At 39.8% G+C, this 19608-nt stretch overlaps 1 protein-coding gene across 7 annotated transcripts in view; it reads left to right on the top strand.

Moving 5' to 3' along the window:
• The window catches only part of FIGN (fidgetin, microtubule severing factor), a 106375-nt gene that overhangs the window by 85135 nt on the left and 1632 nt on the right, over nucleotides 1–19608 (top strand). For 6 of the 7 annotated variants that reach the window (XM_037397829.1, XM_037397827.1, XM_037397824.1 and 3 more), the window contains one exon: nucleotides 11550–19608. This exon is cut by the window's right edge and continues 1632 nt beyond it. In XM_037397829.1, coding sequence (XP_037253726.1) covers nucleotides 11558–13798 — 2241 coding nt within the window. In that variant the 5' untranslated portion in view covers nucleotides 11550–11557 and the 3' untranslated portion in view covers nucleotides 13799–19608. The remainder of the gene's footprint in view (nucleotides 1–11549) is intronic. The other variant, XM_037397830.1, reaches the window with a different exon arrangement.

Genomic DNA, 19608 nt, shown 5'->3' with positions numbered 1-19608 from the left:
AATGTTTCTGTTGACAGTCTATAGCATGTTTAATAGTAAATTCATGTGGGTGTGCTTTTATAATATTATTTAAAACAAAATTTAATGGAGAGTTTTGTAAAATGCCTGTAAATAAATTATGCCTGTAGAAATGGCAAAAGGGGGACACATGCGGAAGATGCGGTCCTGCTGAAGGGCATGCGTTAGACTGCGGTCTCAGAGCATGCCTGAAATTAGAATTCTGTCTAGTCACTTTACAGCAAATTTTAGGAAGGTTCACATTCAATAAAGTTTGAAAGCCACCTTATTAGACACAGGAAATAAATCAGAAACTGAGCTAGCGCAGCAAATATCAGAACTCTGTGTCAAGATTTTAATGGAATATTTTCTGTGGTGAGGTTTTGTTAAACATGTTGCACAAAACTCAAGTGCTGGTGAACAAAATATCATTTGTGTAATTAACTGCTGAATAATTGTTGCCTAAAAAGAAAACCATAATGAAAAAGTGGGGCACATTTATCTCCTTCACAATAAATTGTGAACTTCAGTGGTTCTTGTGACTTCAAACCAGAGAAGTGACAGGAGAATCAAGCCCATGAGCCTCAGGGTCTAGGCGTCTTGTATAGACACCGACAACCCTTTTTGGTTCTTTTTGTGATGTTACCTTTCTGCCTTGTCTTTGAAATTCTTACAGTTAGCTGTGATAGATTGTATATTTTGTGAGAGAAAGGACTTTCATCAGTGTGCATCATCAAACATCAAGTAAAATAGTGCATTTTTTTGTTTCGTAGAATGTCATACAAACACAAGTGCTATTATTCAGCTATACAAATGTGTGCCTGTAGTGCGCTTTGAGATGCTAATCAGTGGAGCTTGACTTCTGTACCCTGAAGCAAATTTTAAAACTATTTCATCATTAGGTGACTACATATGCAATAACACTATGGTCAAAATTACAGGAGAAATAACCCAGTTTATTGTTATTTAAGGTATCAATGGTGCTCAGCTACTTATTGATATAATCATTGCATGGTTTAGATTTTTGTTGTCTCTTGATGGCTGTTTGCAGAAAAGGCTGCATTTGTGTGGCAGCTGAAAAGGAATGTGACATTTTATTAGCTGGGTTCTATCATTTCTTTCTGCTTTTAGAGCCAGCGCATTATCCTTTTCTGCCCCTTGAAATGCCTGTGCACCCTCTGAATGACATACTCTGTGTTTCAGGACATAGCTCAACTTTTCCTGTTGCAGGGTGAACTTCGCTCTTTTTGAGAAAGGAGAACCAACATCTAACATGAGAAGTTAGTTTCTCTTCCTTCCCACTCTCTCCAGGAATACACAAAAAATATCAGCATACACAGAGTTAAATTTCTCAGTTAAGACATTCTCTCTCTGGTGCCTCTGTGTATGTAAAATATATAAATGTATATGCACGTGTATATAGAGAGATTTCTGTATTTGTCTATAGAAAATTCCCTGTTCTTCCTTTCCCTGTCCCCCAGATACTTTGTCAAGCTAACTGAACAACCTATATAGTTCCTTTCAAACGCTTAGAAAACAATACAGTAAGTCTCAAACCAAAAGCATAAAAAATTGGCTATTTTCCATTTTCCAGTAGTTAATTTAGATACATTTTACTGAATGAGCAAGAAAGAATCCTTGGAATTTGTGGAATACAATAATTGAAAGGTTTAAGTGGGGAAAAGATTTAGCTCAGCTTAGTGTTTCTAGGATGTCAGTTCTTTGGTTATGCTTCTGCTTTTAATCTTGTTTCTCTGCTTTGGGGGGAGCAGGAAGGAAGGGTCAGCTGCTCGCGCAGCCAAGCCGGGGAAGGAGCTGTGCCAGAGCTCTGTTTTCCCTAAGAGCGTGATTAGTGCAGCTCTGATGACTTAGCTGAGGTGTCCCTACCTTGGGGAGGAAATCTCGGGTTCCCTGTGATAACATCATCCCTTCTTAAAACGCCACCTCTCATGCTGAAATATAGATGTTGTTGTTTGTTTGGGATTTTTTAATGGAGAGACCAAATAAGTATACGGGTTGATAATATGATGTTTTTAAGTGGGGTATTCTCTTTGGAAAGAAGGTATATGCCAGCGACTAGCCACTCTGATGCTTATAGTAGAGAGAAATGTGTATGGTGTGTGTCTGGTGTGATGGGAAAAAGGGAGAGAGTGGATGAGCTCTGCTGAGAGCTCCCTGCTCTTAATCCTGGGCCACGTCAGGAGCATTCTAAAGCAGTTTATCTTCATATGTCGTCTTGTATATAAGAAACAACACTAAACCCACCAAAACTCATTTCATATGTAGCTTTTTCCATAGCCTTCAGATCAAAGTTATTTTCTTCGGGCTGGACTAAATTATACGCAGGTCCCAGGAGTGAAGGACACTGAATTAATGCACTGTGTCACCCAGTCCTGGCTATAGAATATTTTTATCGAAGTGTGAGACGCAACATCTCTTTACTATTTCATTAAAAATTAATGTGCAGATTGCCAAAAAGCAAAATGCATAAATAACATGAACAAATTTTGTGAAAGCTTTGTACACTGTGGAGTCATCTTAAGAAGGATCTTTTTCTTGAGCATCAGATTGCTTCTGTATATACTTTTAATCAATATTCCTTCTCATTTAGCTAATTAGCAGAGGTACTCTAATTTCAGTAAAGCAAATGCTCATACCTTTCCTATTGGTAGGTTTTGGAATCAGTACTTTAAAAGGAAAGCGGTATTCCTGGTTACAGGCTGGAGCATTGTGTTACTGGCCCATATAAATTTGCTTTTTCACTCTTGTTAGTTGAGTGTAATGGGTCAAACCTGTCTACAGTTATTTGAAACTCACTGAAACTGATCTTTGCCTTCATATTTGTAAGGCGAATAGGGCTGGTTAGGTAAACCTCTGGAATTAACCTTCTCTTGCTATATAGAAATCTATGAAATACATATGTACTTTTTTTTGGAAGTATGATGACTGAAAAATATATATAAGAATATAGTAGAATTATAGCAGCAGCACTCTGTATAATTAGAGGGAAATATATTTTAAATAACTCTTGGCATGTAACTTGGTCTTCTGTTTTAGAGCCAGATTATTTTCAAACATTTTGGAACAGCATGATATAAAAAATAATTCAGCATCACTTAGATCTCTTTATCGTGCACCCACTTTGTTCAAATAAAGTATGTCCCTTTATGGCAGTTTTAACCCCATTTATCCTCATGCACAAGTGCTCACCTGTTATTTACTCACATAAGAGAAGGTCGATACTGCAGAACAAGGGGAGTGCTCTGTTGTGACATAAAACATACATATTCATTAGCTCTGCTGTCCCTATGGACACGTGCAGTATGTCCTGATGATCTTCATTTGGCAAAAGGAAGTGAGCTTAAGAAGGAAATTGTCTTAATGGGTACAATATATGTGGGGAAAAAAGGTTTTAAAAATACTTTATTTACAGTGAGGAACCAAACCAATAATTTTAAGCGTGAATGAAAAAAATCCCTGTAAAAGGAACCAATTTACTGAATCATGATTAGCCATAGAAATTCAAAAGATAATAGAATCCAGTATTTGAAAATTATAATTTTCAGATATATTTTTTTCCTGGAAGAGTTTAGTTCAGGAACTGAATATTCCATATGAAGCTCCCTAGTGCAGATAATTCATTACTTTTGCCTCTTACTTGCTTGCTAAAAAACAAATTCAGGGTTCTGTGTTTCACCTGCTGCAGCTGATTACGTGAGAAACACAATAAAGCAGTGAGCATATTTTATCTGCTCTGCTTTTAAGTACTTGTGTTATGCTCTTTCAAGGCAAATGCGCCTCAAACTCCACTTCTGGAAGAGGAACTAAGGAAAAGGCTACTTCTGCTATTTTTTTTTGCTTCAGAAGAGCTTATGCATTTTGCTGTACTTCTAAATGCTTCAGTTGGGTTTATTGGAGACTCGAAGTAAGCACTTCAGCGGAAGCACAATCACAGTTCAGGTCTATACTATTCTGCACTTGCAAATATGTATAAATACTTGTGCCGAGTGGCCAAACTCTGTGTTCATTTATGACTGTATTTTACTATGTGAACGTTTTAATTCTCAGAATCACTACAGTTATCCTGCAGTAGCTATTTTGATTCTTATGCTTATATAGGCATAAGTTGCAGATTATGTGGTATATTAAATCTTTTAAAAGTACATTATAGCTCTAAGCATGTGCTCAGTAGACTACAAAAAGTGGTTTGGTTTTGGGTTTTTTTAATATGTGATGCTTACATTTGTTTACAGTTACTGTTCTGAGTATTCTCTCGGAAATTATTATGGTCTTACTCATTTGGCATTGACAAAATCTGCTAAGTCCTTTAAAGGCATGGCACTTTTTGGAGGTATTTGACAGAAACAGCTTAAAAATTTAAAGCTTGGGAAGAGGAAGATTCATAATGTGTTAAAACGCATTGCAATTATTGTCTTCATTAGTATGTTTTCTAGCTGGTTAAGGAAAGTGTTGGGCGCAAATGAGTACAGCGAGGGCAGACTGATAAAGTAAAATATTTTAAAGATAAGTGGCAATTAATCACAAATATGACCAATTCTCTATATAGAAGGATTCTGACACATGCGTGCATAAATGGTTTTACTTATGATACATCACGATGGTGCGTCAATGCGATTACATTGAAAGGATGGAGCCCTAAACTGAGAATGTTTTTGTGCTTAAGGGCTGCTGCTGCAGAGAAACCAACCCCTCAGAGGTGGGCAGCATCCTGGGAGGTCCCGTGGAGTGCCTCAGTAATAGCTACAGTCCGTATCATCCCTATCTGTGGGCTGCTGCTTGGTTAGCCTACGGATCCAACCTGCTTCTGCTGGCAAAATATGATAGAGCCATCTCAGGACCCAGCTTCCCTTTGCTTGACTATTATTTCTCCTTATTTCTGTTTCTTAAGGCCTTTGAAGCTGATGGATCTGCTAAAGGCCATTTAGCCAGAAATGTCTTTGTGACTATCAAAGGCACTGCTTTATGTAAATGGCAGGGAGGGGGCTTGGAGGGAAAGAACTCATTTGCTGTAAACGTATTGCAATTTGCTGTTGTGAGGTATGAAAGTGTGATTTTAAAGGAATAATATTTTCACAGTATTTAAATTAGATAATTGGGATGTATTAGTTTGAGATTCCATGCCCGGAATTTAATTTTTAACCAGTCCAGGCTTTCCTAAAATATGTTGCTTTATTCTTACTGCTTTTATCTTTAAGTGCTGTTGACATATATGTGATCCTCAATATTATTTGTAATCTAAGTGTTTTGTTTAAAAGATTGAAATGTTTCGCTATCCCTGCTAGATGAGAATCACATTCTAAATACCCTGCCAACAGCTTGCTCCCACTGATGCACGTGGCATGCACAGGCTATATATAAGAGGAAGAACAGACCCCTACCAAGAAAATGCTGAAAGCACTTTCCAGGCCTTTTTTCCCCGAGTTTGTGGCTGCCACTTACTGAAAAAACCTTCCAAAGTTGGGCCTGTACAGCTGGGCAGCTCAGTTGGAGGCTCATCCTCCCACAGAGTCCTTTGACGTCAAAGGAGTTCCTCATGGACTGGAGCAGAGGTCTTCACTGAGTAATTAGAAAATAAATGTGGGAATCATTTTCTTCCCCCCCGCCCCCCCCCCCTTTTTTTTTTTTTTACTGCAAAACATAATTAGCTCAATCCACTCTTCAAAATCCCTCCTGTTTCCAATTAAGAGAGATCAGTTGCACTATCTTCAAACAGCTGAAATTATGCTTATTAATAAAAACTGGAGTGTAAAAGAAATGTTTTATCTTGAATTATTTTTTATTATTATTATGGGACATATGACAGTATACAGTCTTATAAAATAGTATCAGATTTAGTACAAACCCAGGGAGTTGTGTGTCCTACATCTCAAACAGTGGTTACGGCATGACTTATTTATTCAGCTTGGTCCTATGCTTGAGAAGGATTTTAAAATGTGGATGTAGGGCCTGATCCTCAAGGTACTAACACCTTTGGCACTCACTGAAGTATGAGCTTTGAGAGTCCTGGCATGTTCCCACTGAGGTGCTTACTTCAGTCAATAGCTGTTTTGGAGGAGCTGATCTTTGCATGTCCTCAAGAAGCAATCCCTTGGCTAAACTTGTTATGGAACTTGTAAATACTCAGTGTCTTGAACAACTAGAGACAGCTGAGAGTAGCAGTCCAGCAGGCAGGGATAGCTTTTGGAATCTTTGGCTAAATGTGTTAGCAATCCAAAGTGATGGAGGTCACACCCACTTGCAAGTCTAGAGGGAAGAGGGTTTGTGGCACTCAGAGCTGTGGTTTTGGAGTTGTTTCCTACCTTGCAGTAGTGTGCTCCTACACGTCTCTTATGGACTCTTATCAGAAGTACCTCATTTACTTGTTTGCCCCTGATACCATCTGCCCCTTTTCAACAGTGCATTAAGAGTTGTTCAGATCATATTTAATCACATGCCTAAACTTAAGAACCTGCTTGAGCTACTGATGTTTACAAAGAAACCTGCAGATCTGTGCTAGGTAGGACCTAAGGCACTGTGGGGATGAACAGGGCAGGAATACAGAGACCACAACAGACGAAGAATTATTTTCTTTTGCCTTGGGTACATTGAAGGAACGGTTGGAGGCCCTTGATCCAAACTGAAACTTTGGTAGCTGGTTGGGAAGGTTGGTGTGCTGCCCTGGTTTTAGTTTCCTGTGCACGGTACCTCCATGTCACTTATGTTTTGTTCCCCAGCATCTCTAGAAGTGCAATGCAACCTCTGCTGGCGTCTTCAGAAAACCACAGCTGCATATGATTTAATTTTGGCTTGATTATTTTATTAAAGACGTGAATAGATGAGAGGTTTACTAAAGTGCCAGTGTCCTTTGTCTAAAGCAGATCGCTACTAATCATGTTTGTTACTTGGAAGGTGATTGTCATTTGGACTCATCAGCGGGACACCATAAATCCTTTGTCGTGTTTTTACCCACTGTTGTCCTAGCCAATATTTCTGGACTTTTTCCATGCGTGTTTTCAACAGAAACCCTTCTATTTAAATTGAAAGGAAAGGCTGGTTATTTATCTTCAGTAACAGCTATAATCCTGTGAGGGGCTGAGTAGTTTGACCTGATACTGAGAGCACCAGCAGAGGAAGGTTCTTTGTATGTGCAAACTCATGTGAGTTTCCAGCAGGATCAGGCCCTGCTGGACATCCAGAATGCGTAGGACATTGTTCCTTTTTGCATTCAGATAAAAATGAGGTTTTTTTCCGAACTCAGGCATTCTTTCTTTTTTTTGGTTTTGTTTATCATAATTCATAAATCTGAATATGTAAGTGGATTTCTGCCATATGGAATTATTGTATGTGAAAACTGATGAAGTATTATGCATTAGATTTACACTTTCAGGCTAAGTGCACAAAATTAGAAGGGGAAAAAAATGGTCAAACACTTAGTTCAAAGTAATTGAATAATGAAATTGTTGACTATAATTACTTTAAATGTAATTCAAATAGATCCAACTGGAAGAATTATGGAGGAGGGATGTATAGCAGGGCTGTCAGGACAAGGAAGAAGAGATATTGCTAAAAAAGCCTACACTGCCTCTCTATATAATGTATTAAATTTATCTTAAAAGCAATTCTCTGATAAGTACATACCTGTACTTAAAGAACAGAATCTTTTTGCCTCTTACAGCCCATACCAGCACAGTTTACACAGTTCAAAAATGTCGATAGCTCAGAGGATTCCTAAGTTAGCAAAGATTTTTCTTGAAATGCATTCATCCTGGATTTTCAGTAAGTTATTAAGCAAATACACTATCTGCAGGACCATGGTTTATGTCAGAGTTTAAATTATGCTTAAAAAAATATTCAACCTCTAAATATGCCCTTATTTACCTAATTTTAGATCTTTATATCAGCATTTACATTCCTAACAAAAGAAGTGCAGGAAGGTGTATCAGCTCAAGTGAAAAGCAACTAATAAAACACAATTCAAAATATGGAGAGGAAGTGGCTGCGAATTTTAAGCCACTGGGAAAGGGGAGTGTTTACATAATTAAAAGAAACTACAACTTCTTTCTTTACTCCCAAATCAAACATTTGACTTTTGTCAAACAATTATTGAACTATTAACAAATGGAGTCAAACCTAGCAAAAGTTTGCTGCTTTTTCGATTAATATGAAATTGAGGAAACGGCTCTTTGCCCCCCAGTCCAGGCCATTCCACTATGTAAATACAGATTTCTTCACTGCTTACTAATGCAAAAAATATGCTTATGGTTAACTATTAACCTATGCTTCCAAATAACACTAATGATTGCAATGTGCTGGAATAAATGCTCATGTTTCACAGGATGAGAACAGTCCTGTTCTCTTAAGCTTATCTAATCAAAGCCTAATCCTGCCTTTACAGCCTTTGTTAAATGCATTGGTATTTAATATGCATCAATAAATAAACTTTCAATTATTGTGCAGTGAGCATATCCAAAGATAGCATGACAATGTGAAACTACTGGTCTATCTAGTAATTATTCCAAATAAAGAATGCTGATGATGTGATTTCCCCCCTCCTCTTATAACAGATAATTCAGATTTTCTGCCATTCTTTTGCAGCCTCAAAATAAGTAAAATAAATTAATCTAGATAAATACAATTCAAATAATTGAATGTTTACACCATCTAAATACATCTTGCCACTGTGACTAGAACTAGAATTATTGTATTTTAAAAGCACATGATCCATTCTAAAAAAAACCCCAAACAAACCCAACAAAACAGTTGATGAAATTTTTAAAGTATTGGCGAAAGGTATTTTGAAAAGCTTGCAAGGTGGGGGTAGTGTACAATATATTCTGTGCTCTGACCTGGTGCATTCTTTTTTCTCTTTAAATTGACTAGTTTTCCATTTACAAGCTGTTGAAGACAATATGCCAAAAGCATATTCATTAACTACAGTACAAGTACCAGCCCAGCTAGATTCTCTTCTCCCTCGATGCTTATTTTACCTTTTTCAAAAGTTTCACTGCTGCTTTTGCTCATTCTTTGTGAAGGGTCTTTCTCATGGCATCCCTTCGTTAGTATCTACTGAAACACCAGTCTCCTCAAGTTCTTCTGCATCTCTGTAACAGAAGCTTTCAGTGTTTTGGTAACCTTATAAGCCCAATATCGCAGAACACAGATAGGTTTTGTTTGTTTGTTTGTGTGTCTTTTTCATATTTTTTTTTTTTTCTCTAATATGAGTAATGAACTTGTATGTCTGTTAGGTAGTTTACATTACAGGGACATGAATATTCTTTCCTTTCAAAAGGCTTGAAGTAAATTTCATGGCACTGGAAGATTTTTAGATACTGATTGCTTGCAATTGGCCCTTGGTGGTTTGGTCTTCATATTTCTGGCTGAATTTAACAAAGTATGATTTCTGAAAAGCTTCTGATAGTTCCTCATTAAAATTGCATATTTTTCATGTGAGCATGATTTCTAGAATTTCACCCAATTTCATTATATATTTACCCCCTCTGCAAGACAGTGGTTGAAACATCAGAAACAATTAACAAAAAAGATTATATTAACACTAAATGAAAGAAATAAATCTGCCAAAAACTCAGTTTCAAAGCTGCATTTGTCAAAAGCGCTTCTCTGAATTAACTTTTATAGGATAACTGTATGATTGTTAACAGACATTTTTCTCAAGTTGTCAAAGTGTTTGAAAAATGAGAGAGAAAGAGAAGGCTCAGGAAAAAAAAAATCTACAAGTAATCAATGGCATGCTCACGTGGACTGAGATTTGCAGTACTTGTACTATATAAAATATAAGCCTCAATTAGAGGTACTTTGCAGTTTTCAGGTTGAATTCAAATTATTTGCTGATTTGCAAATACGTGAATTCCAAAAATGAAAATGAAGAATCCAAATGCAAATGAGTGCAACTGCAATAAAATATAATTGCAAATGAATCTGTTGCTTTATTCATTTATTGTGTAATTACTGCAATCCTTCCCACCTTGTTTTCAGTATTTCTTAATCATTAAGTCGGAAGCATGACAGCAGTGCCAGCCCTGGCATGATTCTCTTTGACTAAAACCTTGTAAATTAACACAATTAGCACAGCATCATCCTGCTAATTAACTTCCAGTGTCTGGTGCAGTGGTTTTGCAAACAAGGAAGAGGGAGTCAGAAGGGAATAAACATGCCATTCTGTTACCAAACTGTGTGCTGTGTTAGGTTTAGCTCAGCGAGGCTAAGCTGGCCATGTCAGATGCCATAGTCAGGCAATGAAGAGCTAAAGGGGTTGGGGAGAAAAACAGGAGGGGGTAGAAGCTGTCAAAATAGACTGCAGTAATTCAGAGGGGAGCTAGTGCCACAGATGCTTCATTTCGACTAGGCCTCCTCCTTATCAGGGAATCTGTGCCAGAGGGCACAAGACTGTTTGCAAAAATCACTTTTGGTAATACGAGAGAGATTAAGGAGGTCTATTTGATACAGCTGTACAAAAATCAGCAATGTGTCTACCATGCATAGGTATGAGTTGAAGGGGGCTATCTTAATGCTTGTAAATTGCTTTTACGGCTCGCAGTGGATTATGAGGAGGGGGGATAATTCACATCACATTATTTACAAGATTAATTGCTTTAAAATAGCGTTTGCCTTTTCTTTTCTTTTTTTCTTTTTTTTAATTGATGGTGGTGGGGTTTATAGCCAGCTATGGAAGTCACAGAACTTTTAGGGACTTGGCTTCATTTATTTTTCCTTTTCTTCATCCCTTTTTTTTTTATTTTTTTTTCTCCCCCTCTTTCTTTGTACCCTGGAGGCTGGGGAGGGGGAGAGCAAGCAAGGAGACGGACAGACAAGTCATGCTTGTTTTTTTTTCCAGAGCCTCAACAACAGAACTGAGAGGCAGAAAGGAGCCAGTTGTAATTCATACCGAGTTGTAGGCTTTGTGTGATGAAAGCGACGGAGCGCTGCCTGGGAGATTGCTTTGCTGCACTCCACGAAGCAGATTTGAAACTGTCGTGGACCACTTTAGATGAGAGTTGGATTATGGAATGACCTGCTATGTCTGTGTCATATTGTTCTGCGCAGGGTGCATTATACTGTGCTAACTAGGTGTTCAGTACCAAATAAGAGAGGTATCCTAGATGTGATCTGTCAGCTGTGTCTCAGATTTTTGTACTGGTTAAAATATAAAACTGAAACAGTGATGAGAGAGGAAAGAGCAGTTGGATGCCTTGTATGCTAACAATAAATCCGCACTCAGAGCTTTTAAAATGTAGTAAGTCTTATTTAATTGCTTTGAGAAATCTGGTATTACCCATTTTTTTTTTTTAACCTACAAATAACCCCCCACTGAATCGGCAACAAACGTGGCTCCCTGTGTATGTGCCTACAATAAGCCAAGCAGTTTGTTTTGCTTCGTGAGGGCATTGCATTTTCTTTACTTAAGGATTTGTGGTGTTAAGTACAGTATTTCAGAGAGCTGAAGAAATTCACAGACAGTACATTTCAGATCTCATTTAAAAGCATTGGGAAAAGGCTGAGCTCACTGTTAACTTTGTTTTTTCCTGCCACCCTAGGCTTGAAGATGCAGTGGACGCCAGAGCATGCCCAGTGGCCAGAACAGCACTTCGATATCACTTCAACCACCCGGTCCCCTGCCCACAAGGTGGAAGCCTACCGGGGGCACCTGCAGCGCACCTACCAGTACGCCTGGGCCAACGATGACATCTCAGCTCTGACCGCCTCCAATCTTCTGAAAAAGTACGCAGAAAAATACTCTGGTATTTTGGAAGGCCCAGCCGAGCGGCCCATTCTCAGCAACTACTCCGAAGCTCCCTCGGGGCTGGTGAACGGTCGGAAGAATGAAAGCGAGCCCTGGCAGCCGTCGCTGAACTCGGAGAGCGTGTATCCCATGAACTGTGTCCCAGACGTCATCACCGCCAGCAAAGCTGGGGTAAGCGCAGCCCTCCCTCCCGCAGATGTCTCGGCCAGTATTGGGAGCTCTCCTGGGGTGGCCAGTAACCTGGCTGAACCCAGCTACTCCAGCAGCACCTGTGGAAGTCACACCGTTCCCAGTCTTCATTCAGGGCTCCCATCTCAGGAATATGCCGCAGGATACAATGGCTCATATTTGCATACCAGTTACAGCAGCCAGCCAGCACCTGCACTTCCATCCCCTCACCCATCCCCCCTGCATAGCTCGGGACTCTTACAGCCGCCACCACCACCACCACCACCAGCCCTTGTCCCCGGCTACAACGGGACCTCGAACCTCTCCAGTTACAGCTACCCTTCCGCCAGTTACCCTCCTCAGAGTGCTGTTGGCCCTGGCTACAGCCCGGGGGGTGCCCCACCACCCTCGGCATACCTGCCGTCGGGAATCCCTGCCCCAACCCCTCTGCCCCCAACCACTGTCCCCAGCTACTCCTACCAGGGCCATGGTCTGACACCCATCGCGCCGTCTGCCCTGACCAACAGTTCAGCCAGCTCTCTCAAAAGGAAAGCTTTCTACATGGCAGGGCAAGGAGAAATGGACTCCAGTTATGGAAATTACAGCTATGGCCAACAGAGATCTACACAGAGTCCCATGTATCGAATGCCCGACAACAGCATTTCAAATGCAAACAGGGGGAATGGTTTTGACAGAAGTGCTGAAACATCATCCTTAGCATTTAAGCCAACAAAGCAGCTAATGTCCTCTGAACAGCAAAGGAAATTCAGCAGCCAGTCCAGTAGGGCTCTAACACCCCCATCCTATAGTACTGCTAAAAACTCGCTGGGTTCGAGATCGAGTGACTCGTTTGGGAAGTATACCTCCCCAGTAATGAATGAGCACGGTGACGAGCACAGGCAGCTCCTCCCTCACCCAATGCAAGGCCCGGGACTTCGTGCAGCTACCTCATCCAACCACTCTGTGGACGAGCAACTGAAGAATACTGACACACACCTCATTGACCTTGTTACCAACGAGATTATCAACCAAGGACCTCCTGTGGACTGGAGTGACATCGCTGGCCTAGATCTAGTAAAGGCCGTCATTAAGGAGGAGGTTTTATGGCCAGTATTGAGGTCAGATGCATTCAATGGACTGACTGCTCTACCTCGGAGCATCCTTTTATTTGGACCTCGGGGAACAGGCAAAACATTAATGGGCAGGTGTATAGCTAGTCAGCTGGGGGCCACGTTTTTCAAAATCACCGGCTCTGGCCTTGTCACGAAGTGGTTAGGGGAAGGAGAAAAAATTGTCCATGCCTCCTTCCTCGTGGCAAGGTGTCGCCAACCCTCAGTGATTTTTGTTAGTGACATTGATATGCTCCTTTCCTCTCAAGTGAGTGAAGAACACAGTCCAGTAAGTCGGATGAGAACAGAGTTCCTTATGCAGCTGGACACTGTACTGACTTCTGCTGAGGACCAAATAGTTGTAATTTGCGCCACGAGTAAACCGGAAGAAATTGATGAATCTCTTCGAAGGTACTTCATGAAACGACTTTTAATCCCACTTCCTGACAGCACAGCGAGACACCAGATAATAGTACAACTGCTCTCACAGCACAATTACTGTCTCAATGACAAGGAGGTTGCACTGCTTGTCCAGCGCACAGAAGGCTTTTCTGGACTAGATGTGGCTCACTTGTGTCAGGAAGCCGTGGTGGGCCCACTCCATGCCATGCCAGCCACAGACCTTTCAGCCATTATGCCCAGCCAGTTGAGGCCAGTTACATATCAAGACTTTGAAAATGCTTTCTGCAAGATACAGCCTAGCATATCTCAAAAAGAGCTTGATACATATGTTGAATGGAACAAAATGTTTGGTTGCAGTCAGTGATACTACTTAAAAAAAAAAAAAAGTAATGAATGTTGGCACACACAGAACCTGCTACATAGGGTAGAGAACCCTTTTCAGTAGTGTTAAAATTGCAAAGGGTACTGGGAAGACTACAATTTACCTTGCCTCTAAAGAGCCAGGGTATACTTGAAGGAAAAGTGCATCAAACAAGAGCTGCTGATCTGAAAAAGCCACACATGACAGAAAGCGCGTGTTGATGCTCAGTTCTGTTCAAGCTAGACAATACTCACCAAGGAGCAAGGTGCAAGTGGGTTGATTTCAGAAGGACATGAACCCTGTGTGTTGATTCCATTCTGCTGTTCTTGAGATTTAGTTGCTGTCAAGTGCCTGAAGTGGTGCTTTATTTTTTGTTTGCCTCACAATTACATTGGTGGCATGTGCTAATATAAAGAGCTTTAACTTCAAACATTATTGGACTAAAGAGATGAACGGTTGTGTTGCGACAGAGAACCAGATTTTTGCTATTCTAAGAGCAACAGTATTCCTCAATCCTGTCTGTTCTGCGGTGTTAAACTAAGAACAGGTAAAACAGGGTAATGGTAATCTGGACCTTAATTTCTGCAGTTCATTTCTTTTAATGTTCTGTCTGCAAAAACTCAGGAAAGTGATTGTGATTTGTACAGTACCTCAAAGGAATGTGTTGAAAGCACTATGTACTGCTGAGAGTTATAGGCTAGGCTTCAATGTTACTTTATATTAAATATGTATGTTTACCTCAACAATTGGAAAATGGCAAGGAAAATTACTTTGAATGTATCCAGGAAAAAACTAAAGTGTGATATGACTGAAGAGTTACAGTTTTTAAAAATAGAAACAGAAGGATTTCCCAGTGTTCAGAAATGGTTCTTTTGCCAATTTGTCAGATCAAACCAGAGCAGAACTATTTTTCTTGTTGGTAAACTGTAAGAGTTTTCAGCGTATTGCTCCTTGATAATTACGTGATACAGTCTTTAGAAGGTGCATAGATGAAAAAAGACCCACTTAATCGGTTTACGTTAGCATCCGAAACAGTCAAACGTAAGATTTGGTAGGACTCCGAGAGGCAAATTACCTGAAGCTGTGACTGCTGGCCTTTGTTGCACAGCTTTAGTTGTAGTTTTGAGGTTATTTTGGTGAAGCTGTAGGGAGTGGGATCAGTGTAGGTCACGGGCAGAGCTATGGGTTGCAGAGCTGTTTATAGCAACGCAGTGGACTGTGACCAAACAAACAGTACAAATAACAAAGCAAAACTGAACCCTCAAAGTACATTTATTTCCCTTCCCAAACTGTAAAGTTGAGTTTTTGTTGTGTACGTACGACTCCATTGTCCTTAATGCAATCTTCATTTAGCATCCATTAGAAATCTTCCAGGCTGGAGTGTGCCCACCATTATTTCTACCTCAGTTTTGTTACATTTCTCTTGGAAAGCAAAGTAAGGAATAGGGCAAAAAACACCAACACAAAAGTCAGATTACATTAGGAATGTGAACCTGCTAAACAAGTTTCAGAGAGCTGCTGTTTTTTCCCCTGAAGTCAAGTTTTCCTCTATGTTAGTGCTCTTTACCCTCCCCCCCTCCTTTCCACCCCCAAATATACACATTCTGGTGTCTTCCTTCTGGAAAGACTAGCTGGCATGTATGGCATTTTGCTCAGTTCTCCTCCACCCCACCCCACCCCCTTTCTTTTTATCCTTTAATGCTTTCCGTGCAACTCTTTCGGTGACAGCTGACTGATGTTGGGTAATGTCTCTGAGCAGGAGCAGTGCATGTTGCAGCTGCCCAAAGCCTCTGCCATCACATGAACAAAACAGCCTTGCTTTTTTGAATGTATTTTTTGTTTGTTTACTTTAAAGAGACAGTAACAAAACTGTTGCAAAGCACTGGCATTTGATGTGTCTGTTAATTAATGTACATTCAAAAACATTAAATAAATGCACTGAAAAGCCCCAAGAAGAGAGATACCAATCTGTTACTAGGTCATGTTTGTCTTCTCAAAAATTGTACAGACCTTGTCCGTTTTGTTAAATCAATGGAGACATTTAGCATTCAGAAAGCTAATGAGGGATTTTGTGATATTGCTGGAAATTTATGAGTCTTGATTATTACTTTCCTTTATTTTTCTTTTGAGATATATATATATATATATATTTAGATAGAACGTGCTAAAAACAGAGCAAATAAACCAAAATCTAATTTAAGATGGATTCCTGGCAAACATTTTGTCTATCTAAAACTTTATGTTTTAGGCATAAAAGTACCATTTTAAAGACAGTGCCTTTCATTAAGGATATAGAAAGTAAGACTTAAGTACATCACCTGCTTTTCTTCTTTTTTTTATCTCTCTTTTTTTTTCTTTTTTTCAACAGCAATTGCAGTCTATGGTCCTTGTTATGACCCAGCCCTTCTGCCTTCCCAAACCTCCAAGGCTGCTTCTTCACCCTGGTCATTCCACCATCCTCATATTTGGGAGACCCTGATGTCCCCATTAGCTGTAGGTTCATGCTGATCACACTGGCAAGTATGCTATTGCAGATCGCTGACCCAATTTCTGTCTTAGACATTGCCTTTCATATCTGCCATTGAGCTGTGCTCATTTGAAAGGCTCAAGCAAGTTTTGATAAACGAACTTGTTAACTGTTTCTCCTAACCGTACTCCAAACAGGTGGGGTTTTTTTTGCAGCTGGTAAAATGAAAACTACCCACTAGAGTGGTTTTTTCCCCCTTTTTTTGTCCAGTAGCAAAACCAAAACCAAACAAAATTGTAGATGGTTCCTTTGGCTTCCAGCTTTAAATCATTCTCTTTAAAAAGTCACTCTGAGAAATGGATTTTTTCAAAGTTAACCAAAGTCAGAAGCAGGCAGAAACTGAGATGATGTGAAAATGCAGGTTCCACACATGCTCGTGATTGTTCCCTCCAGGGCTTGATTCAGTTCTGGGGCAGCAGAAGCAGAGAACTTCACCCCTGTCATAGCAGCTTAAGAAGAGGAAAACAGAACCAGATTGTTACCCAAATCTTTCCTTGCCAGCAGCTGTCCTTGGCATTGCTTTGGGAGGGTGCCTGTTGAATTTGGTGAGAGCTTGGCCAGGTAGTGTTAACAGGAGGTGCCTCAGCCCTTCTCCAAGTCATTTCTGGCCACTCCTGAGAACTGAGCTGGCTGAATCCCTTGCTATGTCTTGTCCTTCTTACTGCTTTCCTCCTTCCTACTTCATTCAGCCCATTTTCTCCCTAGTGAGCAGGTTTTGGCATGCTGCTGGTCCTTCACCCCTCTCAGCAGCCTTCTTGTCAAGGAGTGTCCAGGAAGGGCTGAAGCACAATCCTGAACTTGAGTGGGTACCACAGGTTAGGATTGTTTTTGAGACGAGAGACAAAATACGTGCTGATGGTGTCTTCAGGATGAAGTATTTGCTGGCCTCTGACCTTTCCATGGTAGAAAGCCGTTTGCTGTCTTTTACAACTGGGCAAAGCTGGGGGTTGCTGCCACAGTTGCCTGGATGTTGCCTGGGAATTCCCAGCTACTGGCACAGCCCTGGATATTAAGGAACCTGAAATGGTTAAAGAGCATTTGCTGTGTCAGCCTGCCACTGCAGATGCTTTAGGTCATATTTTTGTGTGTAGATCCCATTCCGCATCAGCTCGTTTTCTTCCTTGCACCTTCAGTAACAATTCCTACGGCAACAAAAGTAAAATAAATTGGAGGAATATTTCTGCAAGCTGAAGGATCAATATCAATTCAAGGAGGAGTTCATAATGACCTTATGTGAGACAGAAATGGAAATACTCTATACTTCTGGCATGTTTCTCTCCAAAATATTTAGAACATTAGCGACAACACAGAAAAGTTTGCTGACTGAGCTGATCAATGGAATGTGAAGGCAGTTTACTTTAAAGCTATTTACTTTCACACGGATTATTTATCTATTAGTCAGTTTGTATTCTACTCAAATGCAGATAGATGGGCAAAATGTTTTCTTGAGCATTACAAACCTACCAAGGGGAAAATCAACCATCTGACTAAAATACATAGGCCAAACACCATCTGGGTGTCTTTACCAGCTATTTGGAGGCTGTGCTCTGTAAAATTGTACAAGGTCATATTTAGGTGGGTTTTCATGGGATATTTCTTTAGGGGCTCATCTAGTCAGAAAGATTCTAATTAATTCCTGCATAAAGATGTTGATATATTGAAAGCAATTTTTGGGGATCTGACCAGGGTTTTCACTGTCTGCAAATATGTACAACTTCAGGTAAAGGGCTGTTCTTATAACCCCCCTGCATTTTTCACCAAAGCACTCCATCACGAGGGAGAGTGCATTACTCAGATCTGAAGGATACACTTTGTCGCAAAACAAGGCCACCAAAAGTTGTAGGGGCTCCTAATCTTTCACTTACACCAAGCTGAAGGTGGTATAACCTTGTTGACTTAAAGGAATTACTCCTGATTTCTGCCCTTGTTAGAAAAGTCATCCCTCCAATGTATAATAATCTATGTCTGTTGGTTTTCATCATCAGCTCTGAAAGCTAACCTTGTCCTCACAGCGCTAACTCCTTTCCATCTTGTATGTGTGCATGTGTGTATATAATATTTATATGTGCATACACACCATGTCCAAACAATAGCTTTGTCTCTTTACTTAAAAAAAAAAAGAAAAAAAAAGTCATTTAATCATCTGCAGATTTATATGAAGCACATTAGTAAACATGGAGATACTAGTATTTCAGAATTCAAAAAAAGCCCAGCTGTGCTGGTGACTAACCAATACATGAACTGAAGCTCACACTCTGCAAGGACCTTTGGTTGACATTCGATTTTGAACCTGCCAGATGCATTTTTGTGAACCAGGGATACTGCATCTTTAATGAACAAGTCTCTACTCTTTCCCCTGTTTTTAAATACAACACAAGCAGTGTAGCACTAGGCACTGCAATTGTCAAAGACAATTAGACTGAAAGCAGGAAAATTTCACCTCCCTGTCTCAGTGATATGTAGAATGTCGGCAGTATGGGTCAGCCTTGCCACAGAGTTGTGTGAGAATATATGAATCAGTCCTATAGAATGTTAAATATTTATAAAATGGTTCTGTACTACACCAAGGTTGGGAGCACATTCATTCCTTCTTGTTGTTTTATAATAGAAAAAAAAAAAAAAAACAACCAAAAGTTTATTTCCAAACCCAAACTTTGTGTGGTTCTTTTTTATTTTTTTTTGTTCCTTTTTGTTTCGTTTTTGTTCTTGTGGATTATATGCGGTTGCTAGAGGCTTTTAATTTCCTTTTAAAAATATTTTTCATCAGATGTGCGTTCAGACATTTGTTCTTTAAAACCATTTCTACCTCATTGCTACATATTGTACATGTAGTATTTATTTGTTGTCTTTTTTTGAATGTCATGCATTTCGTAAGAAAAAGACTTGTCCTTGAACTTGAACAGTCTACCTCAGAAAGACTGTCTTTACACTGAACAGTATTAACAACCTAAATGATAAGACGCATTAGCGAAGTGTGGCAGGGTAGATAATGCACGAGTACTTGGGATACTGATGGACTTTTAATTGTACTCATAACACAAGACTGCTTAAAGGAACTTAAAGGAAATTATGCACTGTGTAGGTCTTCATCAAGGTCCCATTTTGGCATGCTATATAAAAAAATGCAGCTTTATTCTGATGTACCCTTCTTGAGAAAATTTTTAGTATTTTTCAAGCATTCTTTTGCCTTGGCAATCTGGCTACGTTAAAAAAAAATTAAAAAAAAAAACAAAGACAAAAACCAAAACCAAACAACTTTTCTCTATTGACTGGCATATACAGCATT

This window comes from Falco rusticolus, chromosome 8, assembly GCF_015220075.1.
Source record: "Falco rusticolus isolate bFalRus1 chromosome 8, bFalRus1.pri, whole genome shotgun sequence".
In the NCBI taxonomy this organism is placed as follows: Eukaryota; Metazoa; Chordata; class Aves; order Falconiformes; family Falconidae; genus Falco; species Falco rusticolus.
Note: the sequence above shows the minus strand (reverse complement) of the source record. Positions and strands in the feature narration are given on the sequence as shown.